Genomic DNA, 18333 nt, shown 5'->3' on the forward strand with positions numbered 1-18333 from the left:
ACCTATTATTCCCATGACTTAAGACTCTCTAAAACTTAGCAAGGGCAAAACATTTGTTTGCCGAGGCCATTAAATATCACATAACAGTCTCTGTACAATTCCTGGTGCAACTGTGTCTATCTGTTGTCTCTTCTGTAAAATTTCTGGAAGAAAAAAAAATGTCTTTTGTGTTTATACAACACCTTGTACAGTGATGTCCTAACCCACAAATAGGTTACCAAGACACTATGGTAATATAAAAGTCACCTCTGCAATGCAAGGCAACCCGTGGTGCAGGGATGCCCACACGAATCCTCTGGATTCTGTGCCGATTTTCACGCTGTCAGATGCCCATTTCTGTCCCTCAACCTCCCACAGTCAGGGAAGAAACAACAGATACTCTTATCACTCAGCTTTACTGTCTCGTCCCTAATTTGGGCATAATCCCCGTTTAAACCAGTTATCTAACAGCTAAATATAATTTCTCTAGGCTGTGTAGTTTCCAGAAATAACTAATGCTGCATCCTCTTCCCCCCATCAGGGAAACACCCAGCAGCACTTGCCAAATCCCACCCAACCCCACTGCCCTACTCAGCAGGGCCATGTGGCACAGAGACCTAGCCCTCACAGCAGATGCTTCCCATGCTCCTGCGTGGATTAGCCATCAAATCCACAGGCTCATCTGCAGATCTGATTTTTCGAGCCTTGTCCCTTCCCGGTGCTTCAACGAGCCACCCCCAGGCAGCTCCTAAGGACCCAGCGATCGCCTGCCCACTGCTTCTGTCTCACTCTTCCGGAGGAAGTCAAAAGATCACTCTAAGAAGCATCTAAACTGTGCATACTGTAAATAAAACATTTGTTCTATAGAGTGGATGTAGCCCCAATCCATAGTACCAGCGGAGGAAGAAGGAAAGGGCAAAAGCTTTCTTAGTCCCTGCAGTAAAATCTGCAGCTGATCCTTTTCCAAGCTGGGTAAATGAATTTCATCCTCAATGGTCTTGAGCACTGCCTCAACTCTTTTAGTACAAGTATCTCCTAAAAAGCTGGGAAGAACAAAAGCAAACCAGAAACAGAGTATTTCCAGAGTTATCCTAATAAAAAGCATGGGAAAAAAAAAAATGCTTCATTTCTTCCAAATTCAGTATGTTACATCCTTTTCTACACATTGATGTTGCGCCAGTTGAGCATAAATCACCAATTCCTCACTCTGAAGTAAAGGCAGAAGCCCTCCAGTTCTCTCTGGAGGCAAGTGACCTCCAACTATTTGATCTCACAACTGCTCACATGCCTCCTTGTTCTGGAAGCTCCTCAGTAAAAGGCATCTGGAGGAGTTTCGCAGGGACACCTAATGTCATCTGAATCAAGCATGGTGGTCCCTGGTGTGGTGGCCTACGCAACCGTGGAGTTGCTGTGCTGGAATGCCAAGCAATATCCCACTGACTCACCACACCGGGCTTTCAAACACATGTCTGAGGAGCCTCAGCTCTACCCGCTACGAACTTCACTCACCCTGCTTTGCAGTGCCTCATCTCCAGGAAACCACATCTCATAGCTGGGAGACGTTTCCTGACAGAACAAAGAAAGAGATGGACAATAAAACCTTGTCTTACAACAGAGAGATGTACATTACTAAGAAATGGTACATTTTACATGATTTTTCTTTTCCTTGGCATTATACAAAATTTCAATGTACGAGTAACATACAGCTTTTTAGTAACTTGGACTCCAGATGTACTTAGATTGTTGTGAAATGGTTAAACTAACATTTTTCCATGTGGCAATGCTTCATGGAAGAGAAAGACCCAGCCACAAAGAATATCTTCCATGCAAAAAAATAACACAGCAAACATTTGCAAGTTTACGAAGAAAGAAACAACATATGCATTAAATATACATATTTTACAGGCAATACATCTTGTCACAAAAATTAAATAATACCCCTGCAGTTCATAATACCAAAAGCACCTCTAGTTTCCTTTTCCCCTATTGTGCTCCTAAACTCTTCCCTTTCCTCGCATCAACTACTTGCAGTCTGGCTCTCCAGGGCAACTACCCCTCACAGAAGGTGTGATAACGTAGAGATGCAATTCACTATTTCCCTCCTCAGGGGTTCAATTCCAGGCTTCATGAAGGCTTGCAAAGCAAATTAGAACACTTCACCACTGCACAAAATAATCTTCGCTAATAAGACAAGCCCCAGCAACTCAACCGCTTATCCCAAAATATACATGGCACTTTGAGCGCACAACACAACAACTACCCCGGTTTCATCTCCCTCTATGTTCAGCGGTCACCAGATCTCTCTTCAGCTATCCCAGTCCTTCCCAAATCTTTCATGCCCTTCCCAGCAGGGCTCCTCAGTCTCTCTGCTTGCAAAGGCTGGGTTATAAAATAACCAAAATAACAAAAAAAAATAACCTTTGGACTTGATGGGAGGTCCCATTACGCTCCCCACATGCTGCTTGTTCTGTGCCCTCAACAGCTCGGCAGCAGCTGCTTCTGCTGCACCGTCATTCCCAGTCCTCAAGCCTGGAAGGAGACCCCTTCCCTTGCTCCCCAGGCCCTTTATCACTGGCCCCAAGGAACATGCCAAGCAAACTCCCCTTTCCTTTTCTGCTTTCAGCCTCCTCTAGCCTTGGATTTTCTTTCAAGAGGGGTCAGCAAGCAAGCCCCTCTGTAGTTCCCCCTGCTATCTACCTTCTACAGGCATCTTCCACATTCTCCTTGGGAACATCCCAACTAATTGTTCCCTTCCAGCTCTCCTTTGATTTGCCCCAGATGTTGCCAACCATATTTCTCCTTGCTTCTTGGCTTCCACTCCATCTGTCTGAATTAGATCCAGCACAAGAAGACCTCCTGCTTTCCTACACATGCTTTGGTCCTATTTTAATTAAAGCGGCCAGTCACCCTCTAGCACAGCAATATGGTTATCAAATGCCTTTATCTCAACCAAAGGAGCATATTTCAAAAAACTGTAAGGAGGCCAGGAATAAATAATTCACTGCAGGAATCTCTCTTTTCAACTGTAATTCAAGTGACATCTTAAGCCTGCTATCTTCAGCTCCAAAAAAGATCTATGGCTAAATCTCATGTTGAATGGTAAGTCCAAGTAGCTGGACTTGGTCCAGAAGAAGGGTTTCCAAGAGCTCAAAGCACTTAGGAAAGGTGTCCTGCAACCTGAGACCATAACAAACTGTGTAGCCACCACAACTGCCATAAAGATTTGCTCATCGCTGCTCCCAATGTCTCTATTTCCAGGGCACAACAGCTCTTCAACCTGTCAAGCAATGAGCGCTCTCTCTGTTCCCTACCCCTGCCATCGGGATTCGGAAGGCACAGTGTAAAAGCTGGCGTTTGTGGAGCACAGGTAATACGGATCATGCCCCATTATCTCTACCCACTCCTCCTGCAGTGGCACCTCGCTGGCTCAGCTGAGGCTGCAGCCTTCAGCAGCCTTCGGGATACAGGAAGGATTTCCCCCAATGAAAGCAAGACAATATCCAGCTTCCAGCCAGTTTGTCAGAGAGATTCCCAAACAACCAAGCCCTCGAACCCAGCATCTAAACACCAGGGAGCTTTGTTTTCAAAAGACTCCCAGAGAGGAAGCTCTGATTGACAAATACAGCACTGCAGCATAGCTCCCCCAGTGTCCCCTCCAGGCCAGCTATCACAAGGACCCAAGGAGTTATCAAAGAACAGCAGATCTTCTCTTTTTAATTCTGGCACTTATGCCAGATCCCGCACTCTACAGCAATCAGAATTTCCATTTACCATCTGAGTGTATAAGCTGGATGCTACTTGATTAAAGAAATAAAGTGCATACATTTGAAATTTAATAACACACTGATACAGCCTCAAGACATGTTACAAAAAAACAAGCAGATAGCCTGTCACAAGCTGAAAACAAAAAACGGTAGTAGAAGGCAAATGTAATATAGCAAGTTGTGCTAAAGCACACAGTAACTGCCACAAAACAAGCACAAACAAAACGCAAACAATATTTAGAGAGACAAGTTGAAAATGCTACTAAAAAGAGAAACAGCTCAAGAAGGCATATGGACAAGACATAAGACCCCTTTCACTGCTAAAAAATGGTATTCAGTTGTGTGGAAGACCTCAACATTACAGACCTCCTCCTCTGGGAAGGAAGAAGAAAGGAAGGAGGCTCTAATTACTATAACAAAAAGTAAGGATATGAAAGATCTAAAACAAGATTTCAAAAACTATCTAAATTATCTAGGAGCTTGAGGTTCATCTTCAAAAGCGAGTCAGGGGCTTCAGAAAATCTCATCGCTCGAGACGATGGCAAGAACTATTCAGGGAGCGCAATGCACCACGGCAGCCAGTAAGGACCACGCACCGCTGGGTCCAACACCCACCTTTCATCTTACCAAACCGCTCTGGAGGTGGGAGCTTCTCTCCCCCGAAGCATGGAGCCGCCCCGGGACGGCACCTTGGGCGCAGCTTTTCCAGGAGGAAACCAGGACGTCACACCGCGAGTAAGACGGGGCAGGGAGGCCCAAGCTGGAGTCACAGCTCTCCTCTTCCCAGCGGCGGTGGCACTTCAGTGGCAATCCTGTTTTCCAGCCCTAATGACGTTTTACTTAGCTACTCACTTCTTACGCTGTTTCGGTCTTCTCCCCTTCCGTATCTCCTTTTATTTGAACCACACAGCTGTAATCCACAGTCACCATTTTTCTCTTTTTATTTTCTTGTCCATTCAAGGAGAAGAGCGCTTATTGAGACCGCAAAAGGTTATGACACCGAGCCATCAAGGCCTTGTTTTACTGTGGGCAAGATCCTTCTATCAGCCCAATTTCATATTCGATGCTGGAGGCTGCACCTGCTTGACAAAACCTCTGCCAGTAAATGCAGACTTGCCAAAACCGTTTCTCAAGAGCAAGGAGAAGAGACACAGGAGATCAGATGTTGACCAATGTACTCCAGAAGCTCAAAAAAGCCCACTACTGCCTTGTAAATGGCAGCAAATTATGACCTGTGCTCCTTTTAAATAGCAGCGTGGAAGCATTTAGTTCAGGAAGCCAATTTGGTACCAGCTTTTTCCGGGCCCTGTGGCCCCATCTGCCTATTCCAGTTTAGTTTAGCTTTGACTGATCCCAGTTACATAACTGTACCCTTAAGCTCCTAAGTTGTAAGGTCAAGATCAGGTTAAACTGTTGCTGTGTAAGACAATATAGGCAAAGCCTGAACTGTCCTACTGCCACACCTATTTCTCTGTGTATCTGATGCAATCCCCAGCCCAAAGCTCGGCAGGAGATTTCCTTTCCTTTTTGCATACTTCTTCAGTTTTTTTCCTTCTTCTTCCGTTTCTCTCCCAGATTATTTTTACTTTTATAATACACTCAGGAAGATGACAAAATATGGAAGTTAGAAAAGCTGAACTGACAGGAATGGTTCTGTACCATCCTTTTACTACAGGCATGGAATGGAAGTGTTTTAGGCAGCACATCATATGGGCTGTCATGAGCACACTGAACCACCATGAAATGGGGCAGGAAAAGATAACGATGTTTTGCCAAATGTTCAATATTTTTAAACCTAAAGTGAAATAACCCACAAAAGCAGATGGAGCTCAACTTCAGAGCAGGTCTGTCCCAACAGCACACTGGCCTGAAGGTAGATACCTTGCAAACCCTGGGCTCCCTAATGCTGGAATTATGCAGGCAGGCTTGGTTAAACAAGCTGGTAGGAAGCCTACCTGGCAAGTAGTTACTGAAACTTTCCTGCCAAATCCCTGCTGAAGTTCTGCTAGAGCACTCTCAAGCTGTCTCTGCGAAACACTTGAATTTGGCTGTTTGGTTTTTTTCTTTAATTTTACTGACGTTTAAGAAAACCACCCTGGCTTTCTTTGCATTTGTGAGACACCAGCAGTGTAGCTGCAGTGTAATGGCAGGCTATGCCTCACAGAGTGGTACCACAGCAACGACTTTGTAGAACGGTGCAATGAAGGAAATCACTTTTCTTATAAGCCTGGTTCCAATGTTGATGCTGGAGAGCATCATACTTTCTGCAGTAACCCAGCAGCTTCTGTTCCATCAAAGGTATGTTGTAGCACAAGGGAAGACAGCAGAGTTTTCATTCTACTGTGGAAAGAAATGATACTCAAAAGTCACAGAATCACAGAAAAAATTAGGTCAGAAGGGACCGTGGAGGTCATCTGGTCCAATCTCCTGCTCAAAGCAGGGCCAGCTTCAAAACTTGATTGGGTTCCTTGGAGCCTTGCCCTGTCAAGGGTTGAAAATTTCCAAGGACAGAGATTCCAGAGCCTCTCTGGGCAACCCATTTCAACACTTAACCACTCCTGCTGTGAATGGTTTTTTCTTTAGATCTACTCAAAATTCCTCTTGCTGCAACTTGTGACTGTCATTGTGCAACTCTGACAACACCCAGCTCCGTCTTCTCCTTAGTCCCCATGTAGGTAGTAAAAAGTGGAATTACACCCCCCCCTTATTCTTCTCCAGGCTGAAACAAATCTCAGCCTTTCCTTGTGCATTAAGCACTCTCATCCCCTAACCGTCTTGATGGCCCTCCACTCCACTCGCTCCAGTCTGTCAACACCTCCCTTGTACAAAGGAGCCCAGATGTGGACTCATGAGGGCGAAGACACTTCCCTTGGCCTGCCGGTTACCTTTTTTGCCCATACAACCCGTTACGCAGCCATCCTGTTCTCCACATTATGCACCTTCCACCGCTCACTAACTTATCTAACGGGTTTTCCTCTCATCCATGTGAGGTGGTGTAATTTAGCTGCATTTGGGCTAAAAAACAGGCGGCAGGCTCTGTTACACAGTTCAGTCCAAGAAGGAAAAGTATGCTCAGCTGTCACATTCATCCTGCCTCTGTTGAGGTTTATGAAACAGAGAGGTTCCGTCTGAGCCTCGACGGAGCATGGAAATGGTATGCGCTCAGACCTCAAGCAAAGAAAAGGATCAAGAAGCGTTTTGGACAGCGTGCCAGAGATTTTTAAAATATGCAAATTTACCAATGTAAATCTTACTAATTATTCTATTAAAAAGTTGCTTTAAAGCCCTCCATACAGGTTGACTGCCAATTAAATCACATTCCTTTAGTGAATATGGAATTTAAGGCATGTTATCCCAGAAAAAAGTAAAACTTTAATTGTGTTTATTTAAGTAATTTGGCCGCCTAATTCTCCCAGCTCGCTATGGTTTGGTACCCGCTCTCTGGCGCAGCCCACTTTGTGTATCATTTGCGAGTACGCTGTCCCCTTCTAAAGACCTATGAGACGTGTCCCTGTGGCAGGCTGCTACAAGAGCTGTCACTAGATGCACAGACACGAACACATGCTTGAGAAACAGTAGTGAAGCAATGAGCAAAAGGCACACCATATTTTGTCAGCAGGAATGTTATGAAATAGCCACAAGAAAACTCAGCCATATTGTTCTAATTTAGGATAGAGTAGATAGGGTCTTATTTTGGAGCATGAAAATGTAATCTATCCCAGCCTCTCTTTCCCCACCACCCCTTTCAAATAACAGTCTGCACTGTCATCCACGTTAAATTAACAGTTAAACATAGCTGACTTCCAACCAGGATGTTACAAGGATTTAGCCTTCCTATATACACATCCACTTACTTACAAAAGAAATTGTGGTAATGAGATGGAGATCGAAATATTGCCCAGAATCCTTTTAAAATCGAGGGCAGGGAAAAGAGATGAGGGATTTCTTTATGATTTAAGAAGGATAAATATGAGATATGTACGATAAAAACAACAAAATTTGAGAAGTTAGAGCAGATGTGTTAATTCACGTTCTTTAGCTTCAAATTCTCCCATTTCATGTAAGTGTCAGCTTGTCCCCGAGCTTGACAGCACTGTACAAAGAAACAATTGCATATCTTCTAAAAACAGAAGATGGTGAGATCTCTTGGACAGTTTGCCCAAAGACTCTATTGTGCCTAAACTCTTATGGGAATACAATTCAGAAAGGTTTATTCAATAAATTAAAAGAAATACCTCCTACGGGAAGCAAAAGACATAACAGAATGAAAAACATTTCCTGTAGGAGGAATATTTTTAGCCTTTTAGAGAGAGAGGCAAATGAAAACCGAACAGAGCACTGCCAACTGGTTTCTCACCACATTACTCTCAGTAGGGTGCAACTCAACTGAAATTACCCTTTAGAGAAAAAAGAAAAAGACAGTGCTCAAAAAACATCTTGCTGTATTACAACAGTGGCAGAAAACAAAGGGATAAAGCAAATAAAACCTGAAAATAGCAATGGAAAATTTGTATTAGTCTTTCTATTACAAAATCAGTTATAGACATTCAGTGGAGGTACAGTCCCATCACTGAAAACCAAATCCAGGAAGCCAGTGCTTTGGAGAAGCGTGACTCTGAGGCAGTGCAAAAGTAATCTTAATCACAGTATAAAAAAATGAATCTTTCATTTGTTAGCAAAGTCTGCATCATACTCTGTACTTTGCTGAAAACCATTTTGTCCATTTATGAGACAAATAATTTATGAGAACAAAAGGACTCATTAACATTTGACTCGGCCAACCCAAATAATAGGCTACAGCTACAGTAAAGCAGTTTTTTTTTAGTATGAACTAAAGGGATGAAAGCAAGAAAAATGCATATTATCTTCCTTTTTAATGTTTGCCATGGAGGATAACTGAAGATAAACACAACAAGGACAACCAGAAATGGATAAAAGGCAAGCCCAACCTGAAAAGGTCCAAGTACATGGTACAGGAACTCATAAATGAACGGGGGGGGAAAGAGAAAAGCAAGATCTACCCAAAGTCCTAGCAGGTTCTCAGCAGCCACAGGGAGAGTTTCTGCATGGGACTGAGTGCTCATGTGCATCCTCATTAAGTGCAATGCTCAAAAATCTCTTTTTGACCTTACACTGTCAAAGAATCCTGATGGATAAATATCGTAAATCAGAAGGTCTTGTCTTTGAGAGGCTACAGAAGAGAGAGAGTAGGAAGATCCGGAAAAGACAGTTCTGGTTTCACAACTTGGGAGGCTGACGCAAGCTGTTCCCATAGCCAGGATCGTGAGGATGATGACCCAGGGATGAGAGCTTTAGGGTGGGAAACTGATGTTTGTTTTTACGGGCCAGAGACACAGTACCTAACCTACTTAGCTTCAAAAACACAAACATGTGGTACCCAACATCTGGTTCCAGTACGACAATGTGGCGACCGTCAAGCACTGGAAGCTCATCAAATCCTTCAAAAACACTCTTAACTCTCCTGGGGATTTAGTAACTCCTTGCTGACACCCGGAGTGGAACAGGCGTGTAACTTGAAATAGCCAGTCTGTACACATCTAGGAAAAGCTGAAACTCAACCAGAAAGCCTGCGCATACATTTCCATTGATATGTATTATTGCTACAGGATAAGAATAGATAAAAAAAACAGAAATTATTTTGAACAAACACAGCTTAAACATCTGCACAACAGATAGAAAAGTTTTAAAGAGAGGTAGGTGAAGTAAGTAAAATTCCTACGACTGAATGATACCTAAAGGCTTTGCTTCCTACCGGATACTCTGTTTTGACTAGTAGTATTCACCCGCCAAAAGTAAAGCACACACTTGAGTACTCTTGTCAGATTGAAGTCTGAGAGCTCAATACCTTGCAAAATTGGACGATAAGTCGCAACGTCAAATTCCAATGAAGTCTGAATCTTGCCCTTACCTTCTCACTGCCCCCCTTCCAGCTTCCATAAGCTGAATGGAATATTTGGCCACTTCTCCCACCATCCAGACACCTGGTTCAGTTAAAAACCAGTGTAACCCAGGATGTACAAAAGCTATGTTTTAAGACATCAGCTTAATTCCAGTGACCCTTACATTCTCAAATACTACGCCACATAGCCAGAAAATCAAATATGAGCAGCATTATATCATGTTTAATGAGACTAAGATAGTATTGCCATTATAACCCTCATTTTCATTACCTTTTTACGTTAAGATTTCAACTCTGCAACTCTGACACTGACACAATCTAGTTACTACTATGCCATCATGAGTATTCAGCCCTACTTGCTCAGAACTCCCTGCTGGTTTCCATTATGGTATCTACAACCAGAAGGAAAAAAAATCGCACAAAACATGCTTAATACCTATATGCTTACACAGCTACAACACCACAGAAGAGTGAAAAGACTCCTGAAAAGTTCTCCACCTGCAAATTGTCACAGCTGCAGTTCCTGTCATAAAAGAGAGTCTGCAAAGCTAAATGTGCCGCAGCTCCATCCTGAAGTCAAGACAGCGGTCTGGGTCACTGGTATTTTAGAGGCTGCTCAAAATTACTTTTTGGTCTCATTTCTATTATTTTCACAAGTTCCTTTCCCATTACTTAAGCAATGCACACTCGGGGAGAATTCTGTCTGTCTTAGCTGTCAACTCGCATATTTTCACCAAATGTCTTCAGACGTAATTTAGTTGGGAATGGGAAGACTGCATTTGCCAAATTCAGAAATGTTGGAGATATTTAGTTATTTTTAATGGCATTCCTCTTCATACGACACCCACAAGATTTCTGCCCACCAAATCTTGCAATTACAGAACTCTTACAGCACTGAACGGGACAGACTTAGGCTGAAACTAGTCTGTGTGTCTAGTGTTTTAGGGTGTCTTATGGAAGAAAATGAAGCAGTGCAGTTCAGTGGTAAATAACAGCACACAAAGTTTTTTACTTTCAAAAACAAAAACCTTCCAATACACAGTTCTCACACATCTCATTAAAAAGCCCCCCTCAAAGAGAAAAATGCAAGTTAGCAATTTTGGGGATGGGGGAGTGTCCAGTTTTTTAAATGTTTGGAGGAAGACCAGAAAAACAAGGTAACAAAAAGCCGTTTAAACATGCTAGACCCCCTTTTTGCTTCCTGGACAATTAATCAGGGCTCTGCGCAGGAGTATGTTCAAACCTCTCTTCCGTCCCTATAGAAAAATGTCTGGGTTAGGTATCAAGGCACTTAAGGATAAGTGTAACGGACACTGAGCTCACCCTTCAGCTACACATCACTCTTCAGAGATCATTATGGCAAAAAGATCAACTAGTGCTGACAGCAATTTAATGCATTCCCTGTGATTCCTACCCAAAGACGGACAAATTTTCCATCTGATGGGGAAACAATTCTAGAGCATCTCATCATAACAAGCCACACAAACACAGGCAAATGCAGGAGCAATGAAGTCAAAAACATGAGGCTAACAGCTCAGCGAAGATAAAGCCTGTAAGACTATGGCAAGTGGAGAGCAATAAATATGACATTGTCACGAGACTAAATGTTGAGGGGGTATTCCATTAAAATATTTGAATGTATAGCATTACATTAGTTTATTGGGGAGTACTGACCTTTAGACGATGGGAAATATTGCAGCCTTCAGCCCTATCCCCAGTTCCAAGCCCAGCAGCTTTGCTTTTACACCTCGAAAGCTTCAGCTTAACCCCTGGTTTGACAAACACGCTGTCACATCAGCACCACTTGAAGTGCAATGCCTAGTGAAAACTGGGGAAAGGATGTCTTCCCTTACGTATCTCATGCTAGATCTTTTGAAAGTGATGCAGTACATATATTTCTATTTCACGTTTTCTTCTTGCATCCTAATGAACAGGACAAAACTGCCTTCTTTCCCTCTTTTCTGTAGGTAACCTACAATTTTCAGAATATGTATCAATCATTGCTTACCAGTTGAATAGGGGAAGGAAAAATAATGAAAAGCTCTCCCTCCTCCAAATTTACAATGAACAGGTTCTGCTCCTGCAAACGTGATTATGCGATCAGTCCTTTCTCTCTCCAAAACAGCTTGTCCTGCTAACCTCAAAGAAAAATACTCATTTAAGCACCCAAAGATATATATCCACATGGGAATGTGACCTCTTGGTTTGCCCAATTTTTAAGAATTTTGCTTTACCCTTTATCTCTGAAAGTACTTTTCATCTATGTCCTTCCATCAGCATAGTTTTGAAACAAGCGCTGGCTGTAAGAAAGCAGAAAGAAGTAAGCTAGCCATTCACAGCAACTTGGAAAAATGGAGTTAAAATTAATTTGCAAAAGCCAGTGATGCTCGGGGGGGGGGGGCGGGACTTTGGCAAGCAAGGAGATACAGAAAGAGGGAATCCGAGACAGCCTTCCCAATAGATTTAAACTCTTAAAGTATCAAGCAAGTGAATTTATGGAAGCTGACCTCCCAAGGTCCCCATCAGCTGAAAATGGTGTCGTGAGCGTTCACTACTTATGACTGCCACGCCCTAAATTATCACTCCGTATGACTCAAACAGAAGTTATAAAATAATTTAGCTAACCTCATGTTGTTCTGATATGGCAGACGAGCATCTCGAACATCCTTGCAGCTAGCCACAGCTTGGCGGGCCGGCAGCTCAGGAGACACCAGGACGACTCCTGGCTTCTCCCCCAAAACCTGGTGAGGAACCAGGGCGACCTTCCCTCCCGCACCATGGGAAACCCCTCGCCCCGTTGTGCTCGACAGAACGCCTCCCTGGGCAAGCCAGCCGGTTGATCACAGGCTGCACCAGGAGGAGGATGAAGTGAGGAAGGACTGAGCCGACCGCCCGCGGCAACCCAACAGTGCTGAGGAGCAACTTGCAAACTCAGGATGGTGCCTCCTGCTTCCCGGCGGCCAGGCACACAAGCGGGAAGGCTACAGACGTTGTGCCACCATTGCTTTAAAAACAGCTCTCCCCCCAAAAAAACTTATTAGTTGGAGATGTTAACGTTTAATGAGTCACTAACACATGGAGTAGGATAGCAGAATACTCAGGCCATATAAGTTTAAGTGTGTAGATTTGGTTTATCATAACAAAGAGATTACTCAGATACATTCACATGATTTGCCGTATTTGTTATACACATGCTGTGGCTTTCCATTGCCGCCTTCAGGACAGAAAAATAAGCAAAGGAATTAACACAACTTCAGACTTCACACAGATCCATTCGTTTTGAGCTATTTTGGACTTTTCACATGGCAAACAAATTCCAGCCAGTCACTGTAAAACACTTGCATCCTTAACTTGTACAGGACTACTCACATACTTAAGCATAAATGTATGACTCAACGTTGGCAGAATCAAGGCATTAAGGTATCTCTACATATTTTTAGCACCTTTGTCCATGATATTTAATTTACTTAGAGAGTCACTTAACCTTATGAAGCATTTAATGAAAGCATAGTAGTCATAACAGACTTAATTTTGTAAGTGGAAGTGAATTTTCTTTAAGGAAAATGGCTTAAAGGGACAGCTGAGATCTGACAGGAATTGGGGATGAATTCTTGTATCCCTAGTTAAACCCCCCCACTTGGCTTTGCCCTGCTGAAACCACTGGAAATGTTGTCACTGATTTCCACAGACCCAGGAACAGGTTTTTTATTTAAGCAGCCTCTACATGAGCAGATAACAGACAGGGAAGGAACGCTTGTCAGCGAAGTAAAGCTCTACTAAAAATAATCTTTACGGTTGTAAAATATTCTTGTGCATAAAATTACATGTTGATAAAGCAGAGCCAGATCACCCGCGAGTGAGACACCTCTGTCACATGATGCTTCATATCTAAAAATCTGTGGATCCAAGAATATAGGCCTAACACCTTTCTTTGCGTAAAGCCTTTAGGTGCGACCTGCTGCTCAAACTGGAAATTCCCTGCGCACTCTGGCATTCCATTAAAAATCATTTCTGAATGGCCGCGTGAACCGTGCAGCAACCTTTCCCTCCCTAGGCCAGTCGACAGGGCTGCGGTAGAAAATGCTGAAGTCAAAGAACTACAGTAAAAAAAAAAAAAGGTAAAACAAACAATCCATCCTTCTCCTGGCCTCATATTAAAGCTGTTACGGACATTTTGGCCTCATATACAGAAATCGCAGATCAGCTGGTAAGGGAGCGTGCAGTGCAGGCTTTAAAATCTGAATACGGCTAGGTCAAGGTACTCCTGCCCCGAAGCCGCGGGCTGCCCCGGCGCAGGATTTGCACAGCTCGCACGCCAGCGCGTGCTGCAAACCGCATCTTCACCGCATCCCTCCGGACATCACTGCAGAGATGCGGCTCGGGACAGGCAAAGGAGGTCCTGCTCAGAAGTTGTTATTTTGGGGGGTTCTGAAGAGAATACCTCCATGGCATTTTTATTTCTCTTTACTGCTTTAGAGATTAAGGTGGGGGAAGAAAATAATTCCCACCTGTATCTCCTGAAGTATTATTTTTAGCACATAACCCTGTTGCTTGCACAGTGGCTTTAGAGAAGTATTTTCCAAAAAGTGCAATTGTACTGAAGGTGTTGGAATGAAAGTAAAGAAAACAGGTTTTGCAATGAACACTTCTTTTATTCCCCAGCTAAAAGGGTGGGAATTTTAAAGTGCTCAACCCAAAACCTTCCATGCTCATTTGCAGCTTGCAGTCATCTATTTAGTTGTCTTTTACAGCTGAGAAAAATCATCGTCATGATGTATTTCATTTTCTAAGTTGAAAAAACCAGAACTACAGATTTCCTACCGAGAATGCAATAATTTGGATAATGGGTCCTTTTAAAGTTACAATATTATAAACAGTTATTTCCTTTTCACCCAATAAAATGTGGGTTTTTTCACCTCCTCTAGCACACTCAACTTTGCCACAGCTAGGGTGAAGCCCCAGAGACAGAGAATCCTTCACTGAACAAGTGAACAAGTACTAAAAACTGAACAAGTACTTTTCAAATAAAGATTAAATAGGAAGCAAACAACTAAATCCTTTATGAACAATGGTATTTTAAGATAAAACCAAACTGGAAGACCATTAGCATGCATGCCTGCAATAAGAGGGGGAATACGATCAAAATTATGCACGTGCAGTTTCTTTTAAAATATAGATTAAAATGATTTATACGTGTCATTGCTGATAGTTATAACTAAGTTAATATGTGTAGAACACCTTGAAAATAGAAACTCTGAAACCAGCCAGTATCAGGTTATATGGCAACTGACATTCGGTGCCACAAATTCACAGTGACAATGTTGACTCGCCGCGGGAGCCCGGCTTCAGGTGCAGCATCGCAGCCCCACCACCGCGACGGCTGGGACGGCGACTGCGACGACACTTGCGCCCAACCGAGGGCTCGTGGAGAGGGGTGGCCCGGCCACCTCCCCGGCCCGGACACAGGGACCTGGCACAGAGACACGGCTACTCGCTTGTCCTGACAGCACCGGGCTCAGACCTTCCCAAAATTGTTCTCTTACAACAGAATCACATGTTGGTGGGTTTTTTTCCTACTGTAAACATGATTTTTTTTTTTAAACTACACTCACACATATGTCTCAGTTACTGTAAAAATCAGGCCTCACTGATAGGAAAGATGGCTCCAAAATACAAGACCACACTTTGTTAGTGTAAACACCCATTTCTTAAATGTATGAAAGATACTAACCCAGGTTCAAATGCCAAGTAAACAACAATTTCTCAGAGAACAGCGCTGTAACATCACACGAAACTGCACTGAATCAAATTTAACTATAAATTACATCACTATACTGCAATCATGTTATCAGTAATATAATACACACACACCCCCCCCCCCCCAAAAAAAAAGGTTCGGCTACTTAAAAATGCTAGATACACAGCAAATTAGGAAAAAAAAAAATCATTCTTTTGAATTTGCAGTCTGAAGATGTGCTGTGCTACACGGTTTGATGACATACAGACCTGAAAAAAATGCCCCAAGTGTCCGACACCTTTGTGTGGATTCAGTGAAAAAAGGGAGACCCGCTTACATTTGCAGATCAGAGACCACGCTCTGAGTCTTGGAAACCCTGCACAGGAAATCTTAAATATCTTCTACTTTTTTGATGTTCCTTATCAAATCATGAGTGGATAAGCAGACAACTTAATTAGTGCGAGCATCTAAAGGTCATTACCCACTGTCTGTCTCCCTGGAGTTTTTTAAGTCACGGACACTACAACTCCCACAAAGTTCTCTGAAATGACTAATTGTTAACTATCTTAAAATTCAAGCATCAAGATGAAATATTGGTAAGAGTACCTTCTGATCACAAGACTTAATAATAATCCACTTTCGAAAACCACTAAAAACCTTTGCCGCCTCTTTCAATATTAGCCAGCATCGTGCCTGAAGTCACCACCCAAGCGCTGACGCTCCATCCCAACTGGCAGATGTTGGCAACTTTTATCCCCCAAGCTAACAGGGAGGATGCGGGGGCTCGTTCGGGGCGAGAGGCAGCCGTTGCCCTTAAAAAATACTTTTGTAGTCACGGTGCCTAGTTTGGCTTTGGATCCCAGATCGCTGTGTAAGGTAACGCTTTTTCAAGGACTTCTTCATCCCACTGAAACAACGGGGATGTTTTGTTGATAGATCCAATTAGTATTGGCTATTTATAATAAATACATTTGAAATGGAAATGGAAATAAAAGGAAAAGGCTGCCTTCCGACCCCAGCGCAAAAGCTCCAGGAGGCACGACTGAACAGTTATAAGCGGGAAACCTCACTGCCACGAACAGGATGGAGAATGTCTTCAAACAAAAAATTTCTTCTTCTTCTTCTGCTACAAAGGGCTGCGCCTAACCCGCTCGCCGAGCAATCGCTATCAAGAAACAACGCCACAGTCTTTGAATACATTCGTCCACATGGTACGGTATCTGCAGCCCAAGATCGACGACATCCAAGTTAAACGAAGAAACATTTGCGTCGCAAAGTTGGATTTCTCTTGGAATACGATCCCTCCTCATGTGGTTTTGACACATGTGCGCTGTCAAATAAATCACAGCTCGCCGGGTGCGCGCGTTAAAAACCATCCGCCTATCTTGTTCGAACCCGCCGCGTGCTCCGGTTTACGAGGTGCGAAACCGGGAGGGGACGGTTTTACGACGCCCGGCGCGACGAGAGACGGAGCCCGTCGAGGCAACGTCGCACGCCGCCGTCCGCCCCACCGACGCCACGCGTCCCCCGTGCCCACCGCGGACACCCCGGCCCTCCCGCGGACACGCGTGGGGCCGCCCGGTCCGGCCTTACCTCAGATTTCCACACGACGTAGGCGGCGGGGCGAGGCCCGGGCGGCGAGGGCTGCCCCTTCCTCTGCTGCAGCCAGCGGCGGGGCGAGGAGAAGATGCTGCTGTTGGCGGGACCGGCGGGACCGCTCAACGCCGAGGCCGAGGGGGTGCGCGCCAGGAAAGGCAGCTCCCACCCGGGGCTCCGCTTCCCGCGGGGGCTCTCCTCGTCGAAGAGGGCGCTGCCCGGCGGAGACCGCTCCAGCGGAGTGCTGGGGGTGGAGAAAGAAGCGCCGGGGGACGGCGGCGGGGCTCCCCGAGGAGCGCGGCGTTCCCCCGGGGGGCTGCCGGTGGTCCGCGCCCGCGGCGCCCGGCCCGCGCCTTCGCCTTCCTCCCGGCCGCCGCCGATGATGGCGGGGTCGAGGCTGCGCGTCTGGCGGAGCCTCCGCTTGGAGAGGTTCTTGGCGGCGGGGGCGGCGGCGGCGGCCGGGGAGGAGCAGGAGAAGACGCTGCTCAGCAGGCTCTGCGCCGACATCGCGGCGGCCGCTGCCCCCCCCCGGATCGGTGCCGGCTCTCGGGGCGTCGTGTGCCCCGTCCCGTCCCCTCACACACACACACACACACCGCGCCCGGGTTCAGCCCCCGGCGGCGCGGCCCGACGGCGGCACCGGGGGGCTCATGGCGGCGTCCGGGGCTGCTGCCGCCGCCACCGCCGCGGTCACTTTGCTGGGAGGGAGAGGGAAGGGAGGGAGAAGGAGAAAAAAAAAAAAAAAAAAAAAAAGTTACGAGAGAAAAGGGGAGGGAAGGAGGCAGCGGCGGAGCTTTTATCTCGGCTCGCCGCAGCCTGCCAGAGTCACTCCCCCCTCGGCCGCGACGCGCCCGGGAGCCGCTCGCCGTCCCTCCCCAGCCCGCCGGGTCCCCGGGCCCGCCTGCCTTCCCTCCCCGAGGCGGGGAGAGCCGGAGCCGGGGGGGGGTGTGTGTGTCCCCTCTCCACCCGCGGCCCCGACGGAGCCCCGCGGCCGCGTTTTGGGGAGGGATCGAGCGGGCAGGGGCAGTCGTTTTTTGGAGCGATCGTTCCGGAGGCGCAGCCGGGGAAAGCCCCGGCCGGACCCGGCCAAGTGCAGGTGCTGGGTCTGGGACCCCCGCGTCCTCCCCGGCCACGTCGGGGGGAGCCGCTGCCTTCAGGGAACGCTTCCAGCCGTCGGCGGGGTGCTCGCAGTGTCCGGCACACGGCTGCAGGGCTACCGGCTCTTCAGAGGAGCTCGACCAGCGGTTCTGTTCAGACCCAAGTCTCTCTTTGTGCCAGTTTGAGAAGGTGGTCTTACATATCTCACCACAACAAACACCTACTTCGAGCTCACGTGC

The 18333-nt window shown here is 45.7% G+C and overlaps 1 protein-coding gene across 4 annotated transcripts in view; it reads right to left on the reverse strand.

Annotated features, from left to right (window-relative positions):
• The window catches only part of ARHGAP6 (Rho GTPase activating protein 6), a 341022-nt gene extending 323380 nt beyond the window's left edge, over window positions 1-17642 (reverse strand). The window contains exons 1-2 of one of the 4 annotated variants that reach the window (XM_029999031.2): window positions 16994-17642; window positions 1489-1545 (exon numbers count right to left, since the gene is read on the reverse strand). In XM_029999031.2, the coding sequence (XP_029854891.1) occupies window positions 1489-1545; window positions 16994-17503 (567 nt within the window). In that variant the 5' untranslated portion in view covers window positions 17504-17642. Of the gene's footprint in view, window positions 1-1488; window positions 1546-4358; window positions 5002-16993 lie in introns of those variants that run through there. The other 3 variants (XM_029999036.2, XM_029999033.2, XM_029999038.2) reach the window with 3 other exon arrangements.
• Between the last annotated feature and the right edge of the window lie 691 nt (window positions 17643-18333).

Source organism: Aquila chrysaetos, chromosome 23, assembly GCF_900496995.4.
Source record: "Aquila chrysaetos chrysaetos chromosome 23, bAquChr1.4, whole genome shotgun sequence".
Classification (NCBI taxonomy): Eukaryota; Metazoa; Chordata; class Aves; order Accipitriformes; family Accipitridae; genus Aquila; species Aquila chrysaetos.